Raw genomic sequence first — 27,588 nt, 5'->3', positions numbered from 1 at the left:
CTGCTTCCTAATTCAAGCAAGACTGAGGTTACAGTACATGGATCCGATTGTTTCAGGAAGACACTGTTTAGTTACGTAAACAATAATAAGGAAACTTTGAATTATTTTTTATCAAGATCTGTGCTTTGATCGGCATGAGACCGTGGGTACGCTGAGCAGCTCCTTCAGTCAGAGCTAAAACATTCTCGCTGCAGGAAAGGGCGTTTTCGTATCATTCATCCTGACAGCAGTTAGACTCATAAATCATCATGATGTTATGAGTCACTCTGACACTTTACCTCCACTGTCACCAGTTCACGCACACATAATGTCGCTCCTGTGTGTGTAGACATTCATCTATGTACAGTATGTGTATGTGTATGTATGTGAAAATGTTTAAATCTATAGGCGTATGAATATACAGTATGTGTATGTGTATGGGTAGACATATGCATGTCCATACGTATTGACAGATATTACCTAATTGCATATTTCCATTTCCCGTCCTCCTTAATGCACACTATGTACGCCTGTACATAAAACACCAGTCATTGTGGTACACAGTTTTTATTCTAATGAATTTGTATTTAATATTTCTATTTTATATTTTGCTCATCTGCTTTTCTCATTCATTTCCCCATTGTGGGATTATTAAAGTTATATCCTGATTTGCAAACAAAACAGGTTTCTAAGAAAGCATTCTTTTTCCTACGTAATACTGCTAAAGTTAGAAACAACTAATCTGCTGGTGAAGTAGAAAATCTAGTTTTACTGTTATTTTAAAAGCACTTGTTACATTAAAACAGGATTTTCTGTGTTGCCTGATTTGTCCAGATAAAAGTGACCTTGCAGTGGCATCTTCAATCCCAGGTCCATCACAGTAAGCAAAGTGTCCTGAAAGGTTTTCACCGGCTCACTGAGCAGTCTCCAGAACTTTCATGATGTGTGATATTAGTGCAGCTGATCTGTAGTCAATTAAAACAGATAGATGAAATGTTCAGATTTAAGTTTGATCTCACTTGACTTTTACGGCTGGGGTCTTTCTCAATCCTGACCACACGTTCCGCTTGTTGTTCTGCTGGAGTTTGTTTTCACACCTTTTCCTGCAGTCTTCCATGCACTCCATAATCTTTAAGTGAAAGAAGCATGAGCTCTTCTGACAAGGTTTGTGGCAATCATTCAGAAGCTTTTCAGACCAGCAAAGCAGAGGTATGATTACCTGCATTCCTCTACTTGATAGCTTAAAAAAATGTAATCATACAAGAGAATAGAAGATGGTTTTATTAATCACTTAAACAACAAAGTCTTAATGGCTACAGATACCAATGCCTGGATATAATGTGGTAATGCATTCAAGTAGAAAATTTCTACTTACAAATATGAGTTATATAAACATACACCGAATGGTTTCCCTTTGATTAAAAGCCTGGTTGCGTAATCACACATTGGCAGTAAAAATGTCTGTCTTCACTTTGTCATAGTCTCATGTTTTTGATGTAATCATGAATACCAGTGTAGCAACTTGACATGACTTTATGAACCTGCTACAATGTTGACATTATCCATGTTTAATAGGCAGTAATTCTACTTTGGTTGCCATTGTGGGTGCTGGGCGGACTCAGTCATTGGACCTTTTGTATGAGTAAGTAATGCTCATTGAAGAACAGTGTTCTATTTTTGCAACATATGGATGAATCCAAAAAAAAATATGTGTAGCTATTAAAATATTCTATCTCTAAACATTTTCAGAAAATTGTTGCATATGTGGAAGATTTTCATTCAGGTGTTCAGGTGTGTTGCAGCAGGGAAACATTTAATCCCTGCCGGATAGTTGGCCCTGAGGACCAGGGATCACTGAGACAAACACTAAGACTGGATGACATTATATGTAACTACCATTTTAAAGGGTGTTACCGTGTAACTGTGTTCAGATAAAATAAGAGTAATCTGTAACGATTCTACTGACATTCACAAAGAGTCATTCAACTTGTTAGAAACTCAGAGATCACAAAAGCTGTCACTGAAAGCAATGAAGTATGATCTGTCTCATTTAAAGTCTGTGACCTGATGTGGCTGGAAGTTGTTCCTATTTTATCTTTGTGTGTGTGTGTGTCATTAAAGAGACAATAAGGAGCTGGCATTGCAGCAATAAGAAGCTGCTTGCAGAGCTTTTGTTGTTTGTTTAGTTTTTTTGCCATGACGACAGGCAAAGCAGCTTCACTGCTCTTGGGAAAGAAAATGCTACAATAATGCATTTTAAACTATTTATTTTCCTCATTGTCATTAATATAATTATGGTGATTTTTCAGCAGTCAGATTTTTTTGGCGTCTCTCCCCTGGCATTGCTGCCGTATGCGCAGAGCGTGATGTGCGTGGTGGGAGTGGCTGTTGAGAACAAAGGCAGTTTTGTGTTGGAGTTTGATGGAATTTCATGATTCAGATTTAAAGAAAAAAAACAACAAGTAGGTAATGATTAGAGGAAAAAATGAGTCACACATATTCTCAAAGTCAAAGTTAAATTGATTGGGCAACAGATAGTTTGACTCATTAGCTTCCAACAGCTGAATATGACTGATCTCTGGAAAGCAGAACACGCAGGTAAGTGGTACCGTCTTTTGTATACTATATTGATAGGTGTACCATAGTGATATAATGGCTAGGATAGGCTCTGGACCCCAAACTCCCTGAAATGAATAAAGCAGAGATGGAAAATGAATAGAAATCTTACAGATCTGGCTGAACATGTACTTTATTTACATGAACTACTTATAAGCAAAAAAAATTATTTAAAAAGTACCGGGAGAAAAAGGCTGTTAAAGTCAAAACATCTACAAAGTTTTCAAGAGGAAAAGAAAAATACAAACAAGGGGAATGATAAACTATAAAACAAAAAATACAGGCCATCACCACAATGCAGTTTATGGGTTGCATTTCTCCCAGAGAATGTTGCATTTTACTTCTAATGAACTCAGGCTGAAAGTCAACCTTTCCATACACTGAATACATTTAATCGTGGCAAACCATTGTTTAATTATGCTATTCTTGAAAAAGCCATCACCTCATTATAGTCTTCTTACTTACCACCGTAAAGATATCTTTGGCATTTGGACAGTAAAGTCCAGTTTTCCCAGGTGGAAAAAATTCTGTTTCCTGGCTTAAAACCTCCTTAAACTGTTCTGTGAAGACGTTACCATGACCTGAAGCTCCTGCTGAGCTCTTCTGGATACGCTATAAATGCTAAATGTTTGAAAATAGTGGTGGAAAAAAGTTTTCCATACATTTGTGTTCACTTTCTACCTTTCATTTAACCCCCACTGAACACTTCTTTGGTTGAAAAGATGTCCAAAAGACATCTAAACTGACCTCCTGATCATTGTTTACTTTCTCAGAAAATGAAGTACCTAATTGTACTTAAGGGGCGTAAACCTTCAAAGGTGCTGCGTTTGTACCCTCAGCAGTGTAGTTTGTACTTTATAATGACCTGACAGCCACCAGATGAACAGGGTTGGGCTTTAGAAAATATAAACTGTACTGTTTATACCTTATCCTTTGTACCCCTAAAGATACATTTAGGTATTTATTTCCTGAGAGTGTAGCTGTATAGTTCAACAGATATTTACAGCCACACAATGATGATAGAAATGATTGTAGCTGTACAGAGATACAGCCACAATAATCCCGTTGGACACTGATTTTATCAGATGATTAATTTCAGTGCTTCAGTGATTCTTTGTTGTTATAGAAACTGTTGTTACTTTTTATTTTAATATAAATATTTTATGTTATTTTTTCTCAATTATTACTTTACTTTTTTTGATCAAACTGTTCTTTTAAAATGTCTAATATCTGAGATGCATCTCTGGGACATTAGTGTCCATATAATATTTCAGATAATTGTACCTTTAGAGGTGTAAAGGATTGTCACTAGGGTGGTGCCTTCAAAGCTTCTGCTGATGTATCGTCAGAGGTTTATATCTTATAAAGATTAGACAGCCCCCAGAGGTACCGTATGGGTCTTTATAAGTTATAAACTATACTGTTAATGGTACAACAGTAGTACCTTTAAAGGTACCATCCCAATGACAATCCTTTGCTGACATTCAAACGAAATTTCAATTTATTTTTCATCACGAATCAGCGTCCAGTGCTCAGTGGGTCTTTCTCCTTCTTCCTTCATTTTTAACCCTTTACCCTCACCTCTTTTCATTATGTCCTCCTATCCCACCTAAAAGAATAAAATAAAACAACCCAAATAAAGTATGTTTTAGGTTCAGTCCAGTTTTTACTTCTTTCTGAGTCAAAAAATTTAAAATATTAAATGTAAATCCTAAAAACAGCAGAAAAACATCAGCTTTAAATCAGTTTCTCACTTCTCTGTTGTAAGAAATGGTGCAGGTTAGAGATTTACCAACTAACCAAAGAAATGAAAGCAAATTATCATTTATCATCAAAATTATCATTATCTGACCCTTAAAACTACTAAAACCAAATAAATAGCAAATAACAAAACAAATAAAGACAGATAAACAAATAACAAACAAAACAACAGCATCAGCTCCAGAAAGCAGGTTCAACAAATTCTAACAAGCTAATCAGAAACTGGGAGCTTTTGATTTTATAATAATAAAATAATAACTCCAACAGCACAAATAAGTTATTTAAGGGGGAGATCAAAGTGTCTGTCTTGGGACCCTCAATTTTACTTCTGTTCTTTGCAGTTGACTGTCACTGAATTAGTTTGCTGTTGAATGTGAATCAGCTGGGTTTAAAGTAAGCTTTACCAAATCTCTGGCTATGGTGCTCGGCTGGGAAAGGATGGGACACTTTTTTTGTTTGAAAAGATGTCGGAGGGGTTCAAATGTCTGAAAGTTTTGCATGAAAGATGATAAGATGAAGGACAGACAGATGGGGAACTAAAGCTTAAGATTTCCTGGTCTATCTTCATTCCAACCCTTTTGGGTAGTGATGCACAGAATGGGGTTGTAAATAGAAGCAGATGAAATAATGATTGACACCTCCTTCTGGGATTTTTCCAATCATGTACAACTGGGAGGAGACCCCAGGGTAGACCCAAATAATACTGGAAGAAATATTTACCCTTTCTGTCTTGGGAATACTTTAAGTACTTTCCCACAGGAGGAACCAAAGACTGTCACTAGGGAGAGGTCTGGGTTTCTCTCCCGGACCTGTTGCTTCAGTGGTCTGACCTTGGATGAGCAGAAGAAAATGAAAAATGGAAACAAAGGGTTTTGCTTGGGTGAATCTGACCTACTCATTGTAATTGGGTTGCCTGGATTCAGATCACACCAGAAGGATATTTAATCAGAAAATCTGAAACTCAAGGTGGAAACCGTGGAATTGTCCTGGAGATTATCACGTATCAATGTAACTGTCTTAATGTAAACTTTAATACCTCACAAGCAAGTGAGATGATTACTGTAGTGTAAGTTTACAATTTCATGTGGATACAGCACTTTTTCATTTCTTCCACCATAATTTGTTTTTTTCCTTCTCCTTCCTCCTCAGGTGTTTTCATTTGCTGCCTGGTTACATCTGTTTAGTTGTCAGAAACTTTTCTTGTTTATTTTGGACTTGCATGTAATACAGAAAGAATGTGAACAACACACCATCGATAGCAGGAAGAGATAATAGCTTTAAACAGATATGCAGGTATAGACCATCTTTTTTCCAACATACTCCACCATGGCAGCCAGACAGGCAGTCCTGTTCTTGGTCATAATTATCTGCTTAGTGGATTTCACCAGCAGTTTCCGACCAATCTTCTCTCAAAATTCTATCACTCACTTTAACATTACACTAACTGCAATCCTCCGAAAGACGGCTGAAGTCTGCCGCGACCTCGCTGCCTCTGAGGGACGAAACTTCAGTCTGAATGTGAGTTGGAAATTTTCTTTAAATGCTTTACTGTTTCAGTTTGTGTTGGAAACCCACAGCTTGCTAGGGCTGTGAACATTAAACCTACAAACAAATACTTAAAAGCATTTATTCACAGGTTGGTTATCTGTAACAAAGCAGAATATAAGGTGTAATACTTTTTTATTCAGAAAGGCTTTTATATCATTTCAGTGTATTTATCAGTTTATGAATTTGTGTGTTTTTATGTTTCTTTTTATTTTAACTTGTCATTTTAACTTGTAGCACTTTGAGATTTTTTCTAAAATGTAAAGTGTGTTTTAAACAAAAATTATTATTATTATTATTAAGAAGAAGAAGAAGAAAATGGTCTCAACAAAACCCAAATGCTCTATAAGCTAAACACAGATGTGGAAAATTAAATAACATTAAACAACGAAAACTGCTCCACAGTATCTAAATATCTAAAGTTCTCAAAATGTCTACAAAGCTACAAAATGCACAAAGTTCTCAAGAGTAGACAGTTAACCCCAGAGTAAGCCAAACTGCGTTGAACACACACAGCACAGTTAATAAATATAATCATATGTATTACTGGAATTCCTAAATATTTTCTCAAATGTAAAAACGAAATGCAAAAATATAGGGAGGATTGAAACACCCATAATCTGAACAAAAACTATTCAAAATTACTCCAATAATTTAAAATGCCATTAAGTACTAAGAAAACACATTTTTAAGAAGGTAAAACATAATTTGAAGAAATATAAAACACGTTTCTGCTTTAATATTTAACTGCAACCATTTAACTTTGTCTAATTGCATTTATTGATTTATTAATCTATTATCAATTTAATTGTGTATTTTTCTGTTATATTTGTACTTCTTTAATTTATTCCAAGTGATAAAATTAAAAATAATTTATGCTCTTGGTTTGTGAAAAAGATGTCCTAAAATAAGAGGAATAGCAAAAGCAGCACTTCTCTCGAGGCACTACAAGTTACATATCATGTTGATTCTGTGGCCTAGTGAACTGTGGCAGCTTCTGTTCTCTGTACTCGGCTTAGTTATTTAGACAAACCAGTGTTAAGGTGAAAAAGTTGCATTATTAACTAGAAAATTAAATAGTCACTGACACCATCAGCTTTTCACTGTCTGGTCTCGGGAAATTTTATTTGTCTGGCCTCATTTAGTATAATAAAGCAAAAGTGCACACTGTACAAACAGAACCTGAAAAATTTAAAACGTGGACATGAAAATAAATCCCACAGTTGGGGTAAACACAAAAATTACATGCTAACAGATGGAAGTTAAAGAATAATTCATTTAATATTCAATAATAATAATAATAATAATAATAATAAATTTTATTTTTTGTCTCCAGATCGATAACAGTTTGTCAGCTGAAACAGTGCAAAAGGCCTGCTTTTCTCAAGATTCCTCCACATCTCCCATCTCCTTTTCCAACTTCCAAGCTTCCATTTTTTCAATAATCTTCAGCAATGCAGTAGTGGACCTTGATTTTGACCAAAGTGCAGCACATCATTTTCATAACGAAGCCTTTCAGGAAGGCCGGGATATCATCACACAATGTGAGCACCAGAAGTAAATAAACAGTTGACATGTATTTTTTCTTAAACAGACATATTACATGCATACAATTTTATTCAGAAAACAATAAGACACAGTATAAACTATAGTGTAGCTTCATTTAACAAAACTTTAAAACCAGATTCTGGGCATATACAACTGTACTGCTAGCAGTAAATGTAAATTCTTGATTGCCAATGATTGGCAAATCTCATAAACTTTGACAACAAAACATTTTAGGTAATTATTAGTCCCTGATTCATTACTCATTAGTTACTAAGTAGCTATGCCAATTTTGTGGGCCTTATTATAAATTGTTACAGCTTTAATTACAGCAGCATTTGCAGTGGCATTATTTCAAATAGCTTTTTAAATGTCCCAACATTTATTTTCATCCAGAGTTGCATATTCATGATAGAATAACCTGCCTATTCAGTATATTTAGGCAGTCAGCTGATCTCATTTTTTGGCAATGTAATGTTGCTGAACCTAGACCCGGCCAACTGCAGCCATCCCAGATCATAGAACTGCCCCCACAGGCTTGTACAGTAGCCCAACGTTGGTCTGGTCAGGGTGGATTAGAGTTGGGATGGCTAATTCTATTCTGAGCAGTGCAATGATCTCCAATAAGCAGTGCAACAAGATTACTTGCATATTATATATATATATGTATGTATGTATATGCCGCAGTTTGGGGTTCAGAGATTACAGGTCTGCAGTGTTTCAGGTTAAGGAAATATTTGAAAACTTTTCTTAAAAAAAAAAAAAAAAAAAAAGGTTCTCAGCAGACAACAAAGGCCTAAAAGATCTAATGGTCATTTCCTGTTTGTTTATTTGATTGTTTGTTTTGTTTTGTTTTGTTTTGGGGGTTTTTTTTGTTGTTTTTTTTTTTTCCTTTAGTCACTGGTCACAGTGCCTACAATCCACTTGATCGCTTTAGGTGTATTGTACCATCATTTCATTATATTTTCTTTTTCTTTTTTTATTATAAGGTTGTAATTTAAGTTCAGCAAAAGTAAATGGGCATAGTATAAAATATACACAGATCTTTACCTTTATATTCTACGGAAGCGTCCAGCTGCCACAGCCATGAAAAAAATATCGAAGCAGTTTCTCGTTAAAACGAGATAGATTCTCGTTATAACGAGATATAAATCACGTTTTAACGAGATGTATTTATCTCGTTATAACGAGAATCTTTCTCGTTATAACGAGATAAGTTAAAAATGTATTTATCTCGTTATAACGTGATAGGCTATTACAGTAAAACGTCACGTTGTCGCGGGATGTTTGTTTCATGGGACGGAGTGAGATGATGGAGAAGGACGTGGAGCCACTTTATGCCTTTTTGAGGACTCGAAATCTGTCCGAGGAACGTATTTCCACACTGAAGGATGACAAAGTAAGTACTTATGAAGCAATCAGTGTACATGAAACCTGCATCGATCTACCACGTTCATTTGTGACCGAATGAACATGTAGTGTATTGGTCTAGCTTTGTACGAAGCCTAGCTTGAAATGACTTTGATTCCGTGCTTGTGTGCCTAATATATTCATAACGTATTCGCCCTGCACGATATTGGGTTAAACCACTGCTTCACGGTAAAGCTACATGAACGTTTATTTACATTTCATTTTGTGTCAACACCAAGCAGTCGGTACAGAACTTTACATTAGTCAAGAAAAAAGCGAGGGAAACTCGTTTATATCAGCTGCATCCTAACATAACCAAGCAACAATGGTAACTGCATTTATGCAATAATAATATACAACCAATGATACGCATTAATATGTAAAATCAAAAATCCATAAAATCCCAAACTGATAGTCATGATTGGAGCTAAATCATTAGTCGGGGGGTGAGCGCCTCCTGTCGGTACGATGCACGTAGCGTAGCTCCAGGGAGGAACACCAATTTAGATTGTTCAAGTTGTTTGTATTTATTTTATTTTATCTTAATTACCAATTCTTTGTCCTTCCATGTGTAGTTTATAAACTCTGCAACCAAAGGGTTTTATATCAAAATAGTAATACTAGTTACAGAATAAGAAATAATCTTAGTATACAACATTTCTTTAGCATTTCTTGTTTAACTGTAGGTAGGTTATTATTGAATTCTGTTCTAGCCTAGCCTCTGCATGTCTATTATAAACAACTACTTTTCTATGATTATATTTATAGGAAAATACAAATTTAACAAACATAAAACATAACTGTTGAAAATTTTAAGGTGGCTGCAATAACTGTGCTGTGTTTCATTTTGGAATCAATGTTTGTCTTAATACTCAATACGCTTTTATTGACACAACACATCCAGCGTCATAAACTGTCTTGATTTTTGTTTCTTGTGAATATGGCGTGTTTACAGTAATACATTCTTCTGTAAGGTGCAGTAGGCTGCTGTCTAGTATTGTTTAAAACTGTTATTTTCCTTTTTTATATTTGAAATAACTGTACATCTATTTTGCAGATTGGCATGTCAACGATTGAAAGCATGGATGACAACAGCTTGGCCACCTACATTCCCATCTATGGTGACAGGATTGCCACCCGAAGATTTTGTTCTCAGTACCAAAGAAATGGTGAGAGAGACACACAGCGGCAGACATTGCTTCAAAAGCTCAGAAAACGGATGGGAATTGGAAAACTACCAGAGGAACCTGATGAAGAACCTGAGGCAACTCAAACACATCCGAAGGCATATTTGAGGAATAACAAACTGGCAGTGAGAAAGACCAGAAAAGTTGAGTTAGGATGGATACATGAAGGGAAACAACAACGTAAAAAAAATGGAGGTGGAACAAGGAGAGTTGATTTGCTAAAGGAAGCTAAAAAAGCTGACATTTTACGTGTTGCAAAGGAACTATTTTTTCCAAATGGAATATCTAAAAATGGAAAACTGGAAGAATTCACTTTTGATATCTTAGATTATCAAGAGGATGCAGTATTAGATGAAGACATTACAGTTGGAGATCTTTATTCTGTGCTCAAAATGGGAATGTTAAGATTTTATCTTTGTACAAGGAAACAGAGTATCACAGAAATCATCAATATTCCAGAAGAAGACACAGAGAAAAATGAATCAGAAGATGAAAACAATATCTCACATTCATCTAACTCCTCTGAGGTCATGATAGGTCCTTACACTGGTGAACCACTGGCATGGCAACTGGATGACACTGTGCCCATTTTATCAAGTGATGAAGGGGAATCTGTGGTTTTTGATGTTTCATCAACTACCCTGAACTTGGTGAGTTCTGTCAACCAGTCTATCTCAGACAACTCTACCGCATTGACATCTACTTCCACTGAGGAACCTACATCTGCTATTCTGCTCCCAGCATCTGCTGTGTCCATTTTGTCAGGTTATGAAGGAGATTCTGTGATTCTTAATATTTCTTCATCTGCCCTTAACCTGGCAAGTCCAAACAACCAGTCTCTCACAACCAACACTGTGCCATCTACTTCCAGTGTCAATGAGCAGCTGGCATCCACCTCTGTGCTCCACACATCTAATGTGAGTTCTTCATATAGTGAAGCACACAGTAACACTGAGCAGTCAGGATATGACATTGTCAACATAAAACTTCACAGAACAAAGCTTATGGATGAACTGATAACACAGTTCAAAGATCCAAGCTTGCTCACCTATCAACTCAAATTTAGTTTTATTGATGAAATAGGAGCAGATGCTGATGGAGTCTCCAGAGATGTCTATTCTGCTTTTTGGACAGAGTTTTTGGACTGTGCTGCTGAAGGGCAAGACATGAGAGTTCCATTACTTTCCCCAAAGTGGCAAGAGGAAGAATGGAAATCAGTTGGACGAATCCTTTTGAAGGGTTTTCAGGACCATGGCTATTTTCCTAGCCGCCTTGCGCCAGCTTTCATTGTGGCACTAGTTTTTGGAGAGCACTCTGTGTCACCAGACTTACTTTTTGAGTCCCTCCTCTTGTACATCAGTCCAGAGGAGAGAGATCTTGTGAACAAGGCTTTACTGGAGGATCTTCTTGGTGAAGAACATGAGGAACTGCTTGATCTATTAGATCGTTTGGGTGCCAAATCTGTCCCAACAAGAGAAAACTTGAAAGCCATGCTTTTAAATGTTGCCCATAAGCTGATCATTCAACAGCCAAAGTATGCCCTTGATAAAATGTCAGAAGTTGCAAGAACAACATTTGCACATACCTTCAAGAGCCAACTACATATTCATGAAATGTATGAAAACATGAAACCAACAACAAGAAAGATACTGAAACTATTGGATGCTAATCCTGCTACACAAGCTGAAAGCCAGAGCCTGCGGTACCTGCAACAGTACATCAGGGGGCTGGATCAAGCAGGTCTCAGAAAGTTTTTGCGATTTACAACTGGGTCAGATGTGCTCTGTATTAATAAAATTGAAGTTATCTTCACATCTTTAGATGGAATAGCACGACGGCCAGTAGCACATACATGTGGTCCAGTCCTGGAACTACCTTGGACATACACGTCCTTCCCAGAACTGCGTGTGGAGCTTGACAATATACTAAGCAGCAACAGCTGCTATGTCATGAACATCGCTTAAGATAACAGCGAAATGAAGTTCCTGCTGGAATCATTTCCAGAAACGGAAGAAATGTGCACTGATTTGCCATAAATGTTTTGGTGTACAGGTGTTATTCCTATGTAATGTATTTCAGAAAAAAAATTTGCCTTTGACTTACAAGAGTGAAGACAACATCAGGAACATGTTCAAAGGCAGTGCACAACTGTAAAACTAATATCAATTTGAATTTCTCATTTCTGTCAGTGAAACAAATCAGTCATTTAAATATGGTTAAAAGTTTACTCCAACAATGTGAAAGACAGATATATAAGCTAACATTAACGTATAACTGTATAAAGCTTTTCAAAGTTTTTCATCAGTTTAAGTTTGAAGAATAGGGTCTATCATATGATTTAAAATTTTTATTTTCACAGGGCATTGTTTTTTCTTTTCATGTTGCTTTCTCATTTCATGTGCATTAAGCATGATGTTCTGGTTTACAACAAAAATATATGTTTGTATTTCTAATCATATATGTAGAAATATTATCTTATGTTTACTTTTGAGGTTTCTGTTTTCACTTGTTAAACATATCTGCACTATATTGTACTGTTATCATCTTGAAGGAGAGAATCTCTTGCCAAAAGGAATTTTAAGAGCACTTGTTAAATGCACTTTATATGATTACTTTGTGAAATACATGTTGCAACATTCCTGAAAATGTTAAATAATTCTGGGGAAAACACAAATGTTGGTTTGATTGCCAATACTTAGTTTTGTAATAAAATTTTTTGCAAAGTGTTCATTAAAAAAAGAACATGTTGAATGTCATTAGAGACCTTTATTTTTCAGTTCATTTCACCATATTTAAATAAGAATGATCAGTTTATAAATGACACCATTGTGCAATTATACAAAGAACCTTGAGGGAAGTTTTTCTATGAGACGTGGAAAGTATATTGTATGTATTTGCTGAGCAGTGTGAGATTTACAGAATATATCTAATTTGAATAGGTTATGTATTTTTCCAAAGACTACACATTGCAAAAGTGAAATTGAAAGAATTTGTGTAATCTAGAATTAACTACAAGGATATAAATTTCAAGGCAAATTGAGTAAACAAAGGCCGGTGTCTTTCTGATGTTCAAATACTGTATATGTTACAGCATGTTTTCAGGCATACACAACATAAAGCTATGAGGACAATAAATGAAGGGGCATGCTAGGACAATATGGACTCAACTGTGAGTACATAGCGGTTGATAAAAAGCGGCAGACAACTCAGTTTTTATGTGCCAGTGTCACATATCTTACAGGTTTGTACGAATGCAAGTTCTTAAAAATAAGTACAGTTCAATTGCTTCATCTGGCGTGGATGGTGCGTGTAGAAAGTTATCTGTCATCAGAAGGCAGGACAGTGAGAACACTGTCTCATCACATGGGTATGGTCCTCTCTGAAGACACTGTGCTTTGCAAGTTTCCACAGCTTGCTCAGAAACTTGCTTCAGATGATCTTGACCACCAAAAAGCTGCGGAACGGTATACATCATGTAGGGTCGTCCACTTGGGGCAATGGCATTTCTGCTCTGACGAATAATGTGAGTGTTCCATAAATGAGCAATATTTTGGAGTTCTTCCTGAAAGCAACAAAAAACATGCTCCAAAATTAGATATTTAAAAGTATGTTCTTATCATATGTGAATTATGTCTTGCTGGTACACATACACACCTCAATGATCTTCAAACAGGTGAAAAGAACCAGCTGCTTATCCAAGAAGTCCCCAGTGAAGTTATCTGAATCCTTCAGTTTTTGAAAAAGGTTCATCCAGTACTGTGCATGGTGTTTTCTCAAGAAAGCCCACCAGCTCTCTATACGCTGGTTGTGGGTGCTTGCTCCTAAAATGAAGCTATTTGTAGCATAGCTGTCATCATGTTCAAGGCGTAAAAATCTTTGAATGTTTTCCATTGTACCATTCTCCGTCCCCATGTCTGTACGAATTCTGGCTGCAGTACCCCCTCTTTTCTCGACTTCTGCGATAAAATACCCAGCAATAACTTTAGGATTACTGTTTGTGGAGTAGGCATGAAGCCAGATAACCATCCTGGAAAACCCATCCACAGCCCCATTCACACAAATTCCATATGGCTTCAGTTTATCGTAAGAGTCCACGTGCCAAACAAAGTTTGGTCCAGGGTTGTGATATAGTCGACGTCTGAGACGATTACGACGTCTCAGCTCAACACCTCTGGGATCCAGAATTTTCAAGAACTGTCTTACTGTGTTCTGGGTGACAACAAATCCCTCCTGTATGCATCTAAGATGCTGCAGTTTGTATCCATTCAGTTTACCATATGTCTGCAGTTGTTCCATAAGAAATAATGCAACATCAAGAATGTCACTTTGATTTTTTCTTCTGTGAAGCCTCAGTGTTGACATAATCCTTCGAAGTGTCCGAAGGCTGATCACCACTCCATCAATGGTGCTGAGTGAGAGCAATATTTCTTTATGGTTTAATCCCATTGAGAAGTATGTCTTGATTAGAGAGTTCAAATGTTCTCTGTCTAGATTCATGAATAAAGTTTGTGGTTTTCCAATTCCTCAAAATCTTCAAACAGGAATCTTGTCACTTCATGGCTGGACATCCATTATCCATGTGTTCAGCGTCAGAAATGTCAATCTGTGGACACAAGAAATTCATTGTCATTGTTTTGTTGATATGTTTATTTTCTCTTTTAAATAAGGTTAAAATAATTGAATCAACTTAACTTTTCTAGACAATCAGTATAGGTTACTTAGACTCAAGGCTCAAAATTCAAAAAGGTAGATAACAGTAACTTTGTATTGAGTATTAAGACAAACATTGATTCCAAAATGAAACACAGCACAGTTATTGCAGCCACCTTAAAATTTTCAACAGTTATGTTTTATGTTTGTTAAATTTGTATTTTCCTATAAATATAATCATAGAAAAGTAGTTGTTTATAATAGACATGCAGAGGCTAGGCTAGAACAGAATTCAATAATAACCTACCTACAGTTAAACAAGAAATGCTAAAGAAATGTTGTATACTAAGATTATTTCTTATTCTGTAACTAGTATTACTATTTTGATATAAAACCCTTTGGTTGCAGAGTTTATAAACTACACATGGAAGGACAAAGAATTGGTAATTAAGATAAAATAAAATAAATACAAACAACTTGAACAATCTAAATTGGTGTTCCTCCCTGGAGCTACGCTACGTGCATCGTACCGACAGGAGGCGCTCACCCCCCGACTAATGATTTAGCTCCAATCATGACTATCAGTTTGGGATTTTATGGATTTTTGATTTTACATATTAATGCGTATCATTGGTTGTATATTATTATTGCATAAATGCAGTTACCATGGTTGCTTGGTTATGTTAGGATGCAGCTGATATAAACGAGTTTCCCTCGCTTTTTTCTTGACTAATGTAAAGTTCTGTACCGACTGCTTGGTGTTGACACAAAATGAAATGTAAATAAACGTTCATGTAGCTTTACCGTGAAGCAGTGGTTTAACCCAATATCGTGCAGGGCGAATACGTTATGAATATATTAGGCACACAAGCACGGAATCAAAGTCATTTCAAGCTAGGCTTCGTACAAAGCTAGACCAATACACTACATGTTCATTCGGTCACAAATGAACGTGGTAGATCGATGCAGGTTTCATGTACACTGATTGCTTCATAAGTACTTACTTTGTCATCCTTCAGTGTGGAAATACGTTCCTCGGACAGATTTCGAGTCCTCAAAAAGGCATAAAGTGGCTCCACGTCCTTCTCCATCATCTCACTCCGTCCCATGAAACAAACATCCCGCGACAACGTGACGTTTTACTGTAATAGCCTATCACGTTATAACGAGATAAATACATTTTTAACTTATCTCGTTATAACGAGAAAGATTCTCGTTATAACGAGATAAATACATCTCGTTAAAACGTGATTTATATCTCGTTATAACGAGAATCTATCTCGTTTTAACGAGAAACTGCTTCGATATTTTTTTCATGGCTGTGGCAGCTGGACGCTTCCGTAATATTCTCTGTTTAGTGTTGAAAAAAATAAAGGTAGTGAACGTTAGTTTGATAACCTTTAGAGTTTAGGGTTTATTCTAGAATAAACTACTCTGTATTTTCAGAACAGAACTTTTTCACATCTTGCCAAATGTAGCTTGTGTCATGCTATATTTTTCGTTCTGACAAGTTGTTGCTGCTGTGAAGAACTGTACAAATGAAAAGAATTACGTTTGTGGGAGGCAGAATTTAGGACAGGCCTTGCACACCTTACAGGTAAGAGCAACGATTGTTTTGTTTATCTTAATATTTTTGGAGGATAATGGAAGATAGTGAAGCAGAATTGTTCCAAAATGTAAACTCTGTGACCTCGGTTGTCATAATCTATTTATCTAGGACTTTTACAGCCACAGTAACTGGGTGGAGCTTGAAAACAATGTTCCGTACAGTGCACTAATAAAACCAGAGCAACCGCTGACAAGCCTGACAGGTAGGGAAGTCCCTCCTGTATCTGATTAAATTCTTTTGAATAAATTGTTGTCTGGTGACATTGATGCTTTATGACAAATCACAGTTACTTCACATTGTTCATGTTAACTATTCAAAGTATTAACGTGCATGCAGAGATACACTTACACATGAAATTTAAGATTTTACCTAATAATCAAATATTTAATTTTGCACATAAGAAAATCGATAACATATAATTAAAGTCATTCCAATTTAAATGATGAAATAATGTAAGTTTTAAATTTTGTTTAAAGTGTGTCATGAAGTGATTGTTTTAATGGGATAAATTTGATACAGGACCAAGTACTCCAACATGTAGAAACTGTACAGGTGAGAACTGCACCGACAACCTCCTACCTGACGTGCTACTGCAGCGTCTTCTCACCTCAGGTTACTTCAGCAGCTACTCCTCAGCAAAACCTCGGGGTAACTTGAAGAGATCAGTATTTGTTTTGCATTCCTCTATTAATTTTTGAGACTGTGTGCACCATGAGTCATATAATGAAAGTGCTGTCTCTGTTTTAAGATAAATGCAGTCATGGAGGACCATTTGATCGTACAAGCAAGGAGGATCCAGTAGGGGGCATCAGTAAGGATGAGAATGGATCCAGCCATGGTTTTCATCATGCAAAAGCAGCTGCTCTGGCTTTGAATGCTTCCATGGAGCTACTGGAGGACATAAGATCACATGTAGGAAACGCAAAGACCTTTCTGCGGTAAGCTACATATACACAGGCAGACTGAGACAAATCACCATCTACACAGAAGCATTTGACCCAAAAGTATCTGACTGTCAGCCGACAAACAATAAGAAATAGATAATAAATAAACTCAGAAATGTGCTGACTCACTGTTGATGTTCATGAATGATGATTAAAATGTTCTCACTTTAATAATATAACTTAATTAATGTGCATGCATAGCACTGGAAAAAACCCCATCAATCATCAATCTCACTACTCAAAAATTATGTTTGCAGCCGACCGTTAAGCCGCTAGAATATTAATAACAGATTGCTCAACTGAATCACTTTTACTAAAGCTCGAGGAAAATTAACTTGAATGCTGTATGTTGAATTTTAGTGATCTGTGATCTCTGCAGTTTTCTGTGAATTTTTATTGCAAGTAAGCTCGAGAGGTTGTTTAAACACGTATTATCGCATTGACTTATTAGCATCCAGCATCTTCTCCCAAACGGTGTGAGGCTGAACATGTTATGTTTCATTATGAAATTATTATAACTAATTTCAATATTAAATATTTATGAAACCCACCTATCAAAACAGCATACTGCTTCATAAACTGTATTATATAAGTGTAATACTGTTCTGTTGTCACTAATAGATTGATAAGCTGCAAAGAATTTAGGGCTCAAGGATGAAAACATTGTCCGGACTTTTTGTATTTTCTTTTTTCTTTTTGAAAGATGTAAATGCCGGATTTTAATCTAACAAGTAACAACCCTTTAAGACATGGTTTGTCTAAGTCTAACAAGTGGGACCATAAAACCAAATTTCATATTAAATCTATCAGGTAAATTACAAAATATACAATTATGAAGCTATAAAAGTTAGAATTCAAGGAACTTGAATAGAAGTGCACCTTTATTACAGCATCTCATGTTTTTGAGTATTAATGAGAATTTATGAGATTCATGACTTGATGACATGAAGTCTTGCATCTCGTAGTTGATGTTGCACAAATTAGTTTCTAAATATAAATAACAGGGAAATTAAAAGCCATAGGGTTTAAAAAATGTTCCATTGTTAGACTGCTTCTAAAAACAAGTCTAAATCTTTTTTCTTGCCAGACATGTTTGCTAACCCAAAATGATTGCTATACAAAAAAAATGCTTATTTCTCTTTCTCCCTCTGTCTCTCTCTCGCTCTTCCTCTCTTATTTCTTCAGATTAATGGGCCTTGGGCCACAGGGAAATGTGTTGTGTTTAGTCATTGACACCACAGGCAGTATGAGTGACGACATCTTTGAAGCTCAACTGGTTACTAAAGACATCATTGACAGCAGGAGAGGAACCCAGCAGGAACCCTCTGCTTACATACTGGTACCTTTCAATGACCCAGGTAGGTAAGAGTTTGGTACAGCAGACAATGATGCAGGATTTGACCAAATAAGTTTAATTTTTCAACATAGTCTCTCTTTTGATGTACAAATTTCTTCCATCTCTGTTGTAAATACTGTATTTTTAAAATGCAGGTTTTGGGCCTGTGACTAGTACAACAGATCCAGATATCTTCAAGGCCAGACTGAGTGAACTGACTGCAAATGGAGGAGGAGACAACCCAGAGATGGCTTTTTCTGGACTGCTGGTATCTAAAAACATTTTTTTTAATAGGTAGCAAAATGTAAAAAAGCAAGAACCCACAATAACAACATACTGTCATATTATTTTGCTTGAGTTGCCAAAAAAAAAAAAAAATACAAAAGCCAAGAAAAATTGTGTCATTTCTGATAAATAGATTTTTCTTGTCTTGTATGTGATTAACAGCTTGCTCTGGTAGCAGCTCCACCTTCCTCTGAGATCTTTGTCTTCACCGATGCTCCACCTAAAGATTCACAACTAAAAAACACCATCAGTGCTCTCATAGAGAGTAAAAAGTCCACGGTAAGAGTTTGCTTGTAACCATTCCTCCTGCTTACATGTCAATATAATCCATACTGACATCATAAAATGACTTGTGTGCTACATGGTGTATGGTATATATGACCTTTTTATTTACTTACTTTTTGCACATGCTTTTTAGGTCACGTTTTTATTGACAGGATTTTCTTCCGGACGACGGCGGCGGCATGTGTTTCCACGTTCGCTGACTCAAACAGATGTCCAGCTGTACCAAGAGCTGGCCGAAGCATCAGGAGGTCAGGCCATTGTGGTCCCTAAGTTTGATCTCTATAAGGTTATAGATGTTGTAAAGGATTCATCAACCAGCGCTGTGGTACGTCACTAAACAAGAAAACGGTATCTGAAGATTATGCTGTGCACCTAAAGTTTCTTCTTCTTCATCTTTCAGGTGACAGTTTTCCAGGTGGTCAGGGATAATCCTGATACGTTCACATTTACTGTTGATAGTTCATTAAAAAAAATGACTGCTTATATCACAGGAAACTCGTCTCTTACCTTCAGTGTCACCAGCTCCACAGGTATTTATTACTTTATGAATTGATCCAGCAATCATTTACATCCTCTATCAACTTCCAGTGAAAAAGAAAGTGACATTTTTCTGTCCTTCAGGTGTATCTCAGAGTTCCAGCCAGTCCAGCGGCCCTTTGGGCTCCTTCACAATAGGGGGAAATTTTAACCGTTTAGATCTGAACACAGAAAATCAAGCAGGATTGTGGAAAATCAACGTTACCTCAAATGGCCGCTATTCCGTTAGGGTCACAGGTTTGTGGTATGCAAATTTAGCCACTTTGTGCTGTATTTTGCACTTTCACCAGTTATACAGTAGTGTTTGTTTATCTGCCCATTAGGTCAAAGTTCTTTGAACTTTATGTATGAACGTGTAGAAAGACAGATCGGAATTCATGGGGACTTTTTTCCAGTGAATGGACGTCCCCTCATTGGTAAGGCCTTTACTGTAGTAATAGATCCATCCTTTTAGTTTGTACAGTAAACTACTTGTCTGTATTCCACAACTACCTAAATTTCATTCTTACTGACTTGTCATCATCTTTTTTAGAGCCTGGAAAAATTATTACTCTTTCCTCTGTTGTGATCCTTTTTATGAAGTATAACTTAAACTAAATTCCCTTTTGTTTTTAACTTGTTTAGAGTATACTAAGATTATTATCACATCTAGAAATGGAGGTGTGACACTTTCTCCAATGATATTCTAATCTCCCCTCTGCTCTTGTGAAAACTTTCAGGTAGTAACGCCAGCTTCTTGATCTTTGTGACAGGAAGTGATTTAACAAGGGTCACCGAAGTCACTCTAATTGACAACTCAGGGTCAATAAAGGTCAATGGCTCATCACAGGCATGTCACCTATTCTACTGTATTTGATAAACTTTATGGATTATACTTCTTTTATTTTATTGTGATAAAGTCAATGCTTACAAAAGACAAAACATGAGAAGCTAAACAAAGATGTAAGGAAGTAAAAGACAAATGTCTAAGCAAACAAAGAAGGGATATTCACTATGCATACATGTTATTCAAAAGAGAGAAGGAACGGAGGACAAAGAAAAAACACAAATAAAAAAATCTAACAAAATATATATATAAATTTGTATGTATTATATGTTACATAATTGTGTAGTATAAGTGTGGCACTTTTTATGTAGAAGACTATTCAAAGTGCTGTACATAAAACATGAAAAGCATTACAGCAGGGAGTAATAACATGTGCATCTAAAAAGAAGTATTAAAAGAAATAAAATAAATAAAAACAGAAAGAAAAAGCTAAAATAAAATGCAAGAAATAAAGTTCCACTGGGAGGAAAACAGTATGAACAAGTTTAAAAATTCAAGCTGAAAAAAAAGGGATGCAGATTTGGACTTATAAATAGAAACTATTGAAATGACACCCTCATTGTCAAGGCTAGAAAAAGATACGAGGCAAAGCTAGCCAGTGGCACTGAACAAATGAACTGAACTGAACATTGTGAAGGAGCTGCCAACTAGAAACATTGAGAATTTCACGTTTCGAAGGAGTCCAAGGTGAATTGTCAGCTTCGACACACTTGATAGCCGCTAGCTAGTTATTACATCTTTCTGAGCTTTTGTATCTTTTCCATAGTTTGAAGAATTATCTCTTGTTGTCTGTGGAACAAATACTGTATGTTTATGGCAGCCAACCACAGCACAGTTTTTGGCATATTTAATGAAACTACAAAAATCAAAGAGAAAACTATGAAGATTGACCCTTAAAATCCAATGGTGTTACACTTTTAGCCACCTTTTGTTTTCACCGGCAAAATACTAGGATGTTTATGCCTGACCTGCACCTTAAAGAATCATTTAAAAACTTCCTGGATCCAGGTGGTGATCCAGATCAGCCCCAAAATCAAAACCAGTCCATTACTTTTTGAGTTCTGTTGCTAACAGACAGACCAACAAATCAATGCCATCAAAAACATAAAAATAACCTCCAGTAAATACTAAAATATCCATGAATAGTGTAGTAAGAATAGTGAATGTATCTATTTTTTTAAATCCTATCCTAAATATGTATTTTGTCTCTGGAATCCACAAATACATGGAATGTCCATGTTCTGTATGTTGGTATTTGAACTTATTGTCAGAGTTTGTGGTATGAAGAGAACTGGTGTAAAACAAGAAGAGGAATTCAACTCAACAAATGCTCAAACTATACCACCTCAGTCTTATTAGAAGATTGGTACCATTGTTTTCATCTTCAGTTATGTCCTCGTACAGCAGGGTCCCCACCCCTTCCCACTGCTACATCCACCTGTGGGCACATTTTGGTCTTTGAGGCACTGCCGGTGGCCTTGGGGAAGGCGCTGGCCTACAGGCTATGGTTGTCGGGGGTGGCTCAGTTTTTTCTGATGTTAAACATGGCCTGTGGCAGGAGCCTGGGTGTTTGTTGGGCTTGGAGGGCCCTGGGTCCCTCATTCAGTTCACACTTGGGTAGTCAGTACCTAATGGGGCCAGCAGACTGTCATCCCTGGTTTCCTGGGCTTTGCTCCATGGCTATGGTGGCTCTAGCTAGGATCTTCTACTTCTGTCTTCTAGCTGGGTGTATGGTTGTCCTTGCAGTGTATTGCCTGGGTTCCATGCTCCATGAGGGCTGCTAGTTACCTGGGCCTTGGGGCCATTTCTATCTGTCTCTGATCTGAGGGGGTCTTGGTTGCATTTGAACAGTTGCACCCTAACCCTGACCACTAAACAGAATTCATACCATATATTTTGCAGGCACATGCAATGCACTCATACTCTTTCACACACTCTCTCTCACACACACAAACACACATGCTACACACACTCATTTATTACACACTTAAAGTTGCTGTGTTACCCTGTGGGTTTAAATCATCAATATTTAGTTATGTTTTAATTTACTTGCTTATAATAACAATAATGATAATAATTTTTTACTATTATTATTAGTTTTTTTCTTTGTGTTTTTATAACATTTTTCTTTGTCATACACAGTCACTTGGAAATAACATCCATCTGGCAACATTTACTGGGATACCTGAAGGTAAATTTGTACTTCTTCTGAAAGGAGAGAACAGCAGCTCTCTTACTAGGTCTGCACCAAGCAGCTTCCAGAGACAGGGTGCCACACAGATTGAGACCTCTAACATTATTGTCACGGTAAGAAAGATCCTTGTGTGTTTTCCCAACAAAGAATTGTTTTTCTTTTCTTTTTTTCTTATTTTTTTCTTTTTAATATAAGGATATGAACCTTTTGGTCATTTTATAACAATTACTATACTTTCCAGGAAAATAAGATAAGGTACTGGTTTTCAGTCATTTTCCTAGCTTGAATATATTTAAATAATTTTATGTTTTTCCAACACATTTATTATATTTTATCACTGCTACTTTAGCTATATTTTCCAAAATCAAATATGCCATTTGATATGCCATTTTATCTAACATAACATTTAAATCATTATTATTATGACTTTACAGTCATACTATGGTCGTTTTCCCAGCTTTTTGGAAATTGACTTACCCTCTACTTATTTAGTGATATATTTATTTAATACTAACTGATTTAAACATTCATCAATTTAATCTTACATAGTTTTTAAAAACATAGCATCCATGATAACCTCATCTTGCTGCTTTACTTTCCCTGCTCCTCTTTTTCTAACTTTGCAGATCAAACCCGATTTTACCATTACAGAACCTGGATCCAATGTCACCATCCCTTTCACAGTTTCTATAAATGCTAATGGAACTGTTAATGACTCTGCGAGTGGGACGTTCACTATTCAAGCCAACAATGCCATGAATGATCGTATCTATGATTCCACTTCACCAAAAACTGTCACCATTGAAGCAGGCAGTCGAGGTACAGCTAACGGCACTGTGACCGTAGCAGTTCCAGCCAGCACTGCATTAGGAACAGATATAACCCTCACTATTCAAGCAAAGAATGAAGCTTCTGCTGACATCAACTTCTCTGTCCGTAGCTTTTCTGTGGCTTCCAGGGTAAGCAAAAAATATCAAGAGGCGGTATAAATTTTTTTTCTTTTGTAGCAAGTACTACTTTGGAAATGCTCGCAATAATTCTGCTTCTTAACTTCATAAACGTGCAGTTTGTGGAATCGATTTATTTTCTAATCCTTGAGAATTTAGAATAGAACTTTATTGTCATTGCAACAAAAAGTGCAGCAAAATTATAATGTAATGTAAAGCACAGAACAGAGTAGCAATTAGGCTGCAGACTCTTCCATGCAAAGATATAGGTCTAGCCACTGCTCTGTTACTATTGTAACAGAGCCCCTGTTACAATTTGTAATACTATCTTTAGCACCCCTGACTTAACACTATTGTGTTAAGTCAGGGGTGCTAAAGATAGTATTACAAATTACATGCACACAATAATTATCCTTTACCATTAAATGGACTGTGAACTTGTCGACTATAATAATAATAATAATAATAATAATAATAATAATAATAATAATAATAATAATAATAATAAATAAGAGTTTGGAGCTACTGTGTCCCTGAAAGGACAAACAACACAGAAAGCTATCTTTTTAGGGAAATATGAGGTGAAACGGTGTCACTACTACTACTAATGTCACTACCCTTCATATATATATATATATATATATATATATGTGTGTGTGTGTGTGTGTGTGTTTATTGTGTCATGATGTGTGAAACCCTAAACATGACAGAAGATGTTCATTTTAATATTATATGAAGTCATTTTATATTTATTTATTTATTTAATAATGCATGTGTTTTTGAATTGTGGACACTAATATGACATTATCCTAACAATCGGTAATGCCAATAAGGGCTTAAGCAAGTGTTTTCATTTTACTTCAGCCTATTTTACTTTTTACTTTTTATCACTTGGATTGTTTTCTATTATATATATTCTACAGTCTATGATATACACTTCCTTTTTTATTTTCTTGCACCTACTGCACATCAAACCAGCACTAAGTTTCCCTTCCTGTTTATGTCTCCAGGTAACTACAACTACCACAACACCAGCCCCCACAACTACAACTACCACAACACCAGCATCCACAACTACAACAACTACAACACCAGCATCCACAACTACAACAACCACAACACCAGTCCCCACAGCTACAACTACCACAACACCAGTCCCCACAGCTACAACTACCACAACACCAGTCCCCACAGCTACAACTACCACAACACCAGTCCCCACAGCTACAACTACCACAACACCAGTCCCCACAGCTACAACTACCACAACACCAGTCCCCACAGCTACAACTACCACAACACCAGTCCCCACAGCTACAACTACCACAACACCAGTCCCCACAGCTACAACTACCACAACACCAGCCCCCACAACTACAACTACAGTCACCCCTACATCAGCCGCCATGACTATAGCTGTAACCATCAACACCCGTGCAGAAGCAACAGAATGCTTTTCAGGAGATGAAAGGAAAAGGACACAGCCACACAACTGCCCACCTCATTATAATTTTCATTATTTCAGTGCCTATTACCGTCACTATTTTACTTCTTGCAGGCTACCTATAGTGCTTTCATTTAGTGCTATATTTTTATCAACTCTGTAATTTGGAGTCAATTAACCCATTAATTTTGTGAGTTTGGTGGAACCATAGTCTGGGAATTACTCTTCCTTTACCTTGCTGGAGATCATGGGATTTAAAGAAATTACTGAAAGAAATTTGTTAGGATGGCCTTGCTTGCAGCAAAAGAACCTAACCACACTTAAACTAAGCTGTGCATCATTGAAACTACAAGTTTTGTAAATATTCTACCACAGTCTGCTCTCACTCACCCCACTGTTCTCATATTTATCTACACAAATCCTTAGTACAACTAGACAAAATAATCCAGAATTGCTTTGAAAGTTGCAACCTCAAGGACTTGTGGGGCAGAATTATCTTCTCTCTGTTCACACAGGATGGTGCAGCCACGTCTTCTTCTTCAAAAAAGATTTTAGATGACGAAGTAAGAAATCTCATTCTTAAATGTGAATTCATGTTAAACCTACAAGCCTCCTTTAAGATTTTGGTCCAATTTTTTTTTTTTTTTTTTTTTTTTTGCAGAGGTGCTCTTCTGCACCTCTGCAACGTGGTGCCACCTGTGAACATTTACGTCTGTCTGGTTTTTTTTTCGTTTTCTTCTTCTCCTTGGAGGGTGGCGTGGCTCAGCAAGGCAGAGCGGTCGTCTTGTAACCTGAGGGTTGCCGGTTCGATCCTCGGCCAATTCGAGTTCATGTCGAGGTGTCCTTGGGCAAGACACCGAACCCCTAATTGCTCCTGAGCGCCTTGCATGGCAGCTTCCGCCATGTGTGTGTGAATGGGTGAATGTGATGTATGATGTAAAGTGCTTTGGGTATCATCCCGGGTACAGTAAAGCGCTATGTAAATACGGACCATTTCTTCTTCTTCTTTTTGTTACTTCTCTTTGCTCAGATATTTGCTATTGTAAATTAATACAACTATTAATTTCTTTCATTTTCATACACACATAAACATATATATACAAATACATATGCATACATATCCATATATATACATACAGATACGCACACACATACACCACAAGCAAATGAAAAACCAAGAAGAAGCCACAAGGAAAGCTGCCACAGCCAAATATCTGCAATGAGTAAGGAAAGTCCTGAAAAGTCAGCTCAATGGCAAGAACAAGATCCAGGCAATTACCATCTATGCCTTGCCAGTGATCCAACACCCTGCTGGGATAATAAGCAAGTTCAGACCTCAGATGTTAAAACATGGAAGCTGTTCACCATGCATGGCGGGTTCCACCCCAAATCCAGTGTCCAGAGGCTAGACACTAAGTGCAAAAAAGGACTAGTGAGCATCAGGGCCACTATCCAAGATGAAACATCTAAGCTCCATGAATACACCAGGAAGACGGCCCGAAGAGATGAAGCACTGAGTGTCTCAGGCAATGGAACCTAGAGGAGAATAAAATGGAGGCACCATCATTGGAGGACAAGCCCCTGCATGGGATGTACCACCGACAGAGAGCTGAAGTGGCGGATATGAACAAGTCCTACCAATGGCTAGAGAGAGCTGAACCGAAGGATAGCACAGAGGCGCTAACCGTGGCAGCACAGGAGCAAGCCTTGAGAATCAGGGCAATTGAGGCCCAGATCTACCACACCAGGCAGGACCCCAGGTGCAGGCTGTGCAAAGAGGCCCCTCAAACAATCCAGCACCTCACAGCAAGGTGCAGGTGCATAGGGGTGCATAAATTTGAGTCAGACCCCCACTTTGGGAGTGAGAGACTGTTTGTCTGTAAGGAGAAAAAAATCCTCAAAGATGTTTAATTCAGTCACGATTAAACAAAAGTTCCAATCTTTATTTTGAAGATCCTGGAATCCGCTACACTGGAGAAGCGGCTCCAACAGATACCTAGAGAAACAACAGACATCTCCATCCAATCCTAGAAACAGCTCAGATAGGGCCCTCAAACTCCCAGGGCTCTAGTGGAGGATCCTAGCTTGAGATGAACAGCCAGCCAACCTACCCAATGAGATGGGAGGTTGGGTGAGGGAAGAGTTTCATATTTTATATATATATTCTTTCTAATTCTATAGCCAAACACCACTCTAAATCTATAATTGTAATTGTTAAGTGGACCATTAAATATACTCTAACAAGCATGTGTTCATCAATTCAAATTGGTTGCTCGTTACTTCAAACTTAATGTGAATTTAATTTCCCTGAACTGTACTTGATTCATTTTTTGCTTTGTGGATATGTGGACAACAATAAACCAAAAACAAACAAAAAAAAAAGTAAATACATTAGCCCACAAAACACAACTAATGTGCTAGAAAAGGTAAATATATGCTTTATGATGGAGTAAAATTAAGTGTTAAAAGGTTATTATTGTATAGTCTA

General features: G+C 36.9%; 1 protein-coding gene across 4 annotated transcripts; it reads left to right on the top strand.

Moving 5' to 3' along the window:
- Positions 1–1,489: 1,489 nt before the first annotated feature.
- LOC121639049 (von Willebrand factor A domain-containing protein 7-like) lies at positions 1,490–25,924 on the top strand. Of its 4 annotated transcripts, XM_041984218.1 has the most exons (19): positions 2,452–2,577; positions 5,506–5,874; positions 7,238–7,445; positions 16,205–16,290; positions 16,411–16,504; positions 16,822–16,950; positions 17,051–17,240; positions 18,432–18,604; positions 18,738–18,850; positions 19,030–19,146; positions 19,286–19,477; positions 19,553–19,682; positions 19,774–19,926; positions 20,013–20,105; positions 20,409–20,518; positions 22,658–22,822; positions 23,336–23,668; positions 24,667–25,069; positions 25,169–25,924. In XM_041984218.1, exons 2-19 carry the CDS (start codon positions 5,683–5,685, stop codon positions 25,261–25,263), a joined length of 2,976 nt encoding a protein of 991 aa, XP_041840152.1. In that variant the 5' UTR covers positions 2,452–2,577; positions 5,506–5,682; the 3' UTR covers positions 25,264–25,924. The 4 variants fall into 4 exon arrangements, with proteins under 4 accessions (XP_041840151.1, XP_041840152.1, XP_041840150.1 ...); XM_041984217.1 differs by lacking the exon at positions 2,452–2,577 and adding an exon at positions 1,490–1,621 and having other exon boundaries at positions 24,667–25,924; XM_041984216.1 differs by having other exon boundaries at positions 24,667–25,924.
- The last annotated feature ends 1,664 nt before the right edge of the window (positions 25,925–27,588 follow it).

Source organism: Melanotaenia boesemani, chromosome 4 (genome assembly GCF_017639745.1).
Source record: "Melanotaenia boesemani isolate fMelBoe1 chromosome 4, fMelBoe1.pri, whole genome shotgun sequence".
Classification (NCBI taxonomy): domain Eukaryota; kingdom Metazoa; phylum Chordata; class Actinopteri; order Atheriniformes; family Melanotaeniidae; genus Melanotaenia; species Melanotaenia boesemani.
This window is presented reverse-complemented; position numbering and strand designations above follow the sequence as displayed.

Bases quoted from the DNA above. Each gene is read 5' to 3' on its own strand.
- LOC121639049 (XM_041984217.1), top strand. From the start codon at position 5,683: ATGGCAGCCAGACAGGCAGTCCTGTTCTTGGTCATAATTATCTGCTTA. The intron at 18,605-18,737 runs GTAGGTAAGAGT...TTTAAAATGCAG, and splicing joins GGTACCTTTCAATGACCCAG to GTTTTGGGCCTGTGACTAGT. The intron at 18,851-19,029 runs GTATCTAAAAAC...TGTGATTAACAG, and splicing joins TGGCTTTTTCTGGACTGCTG to CTTGCTCTGGTAGCAGCTCC.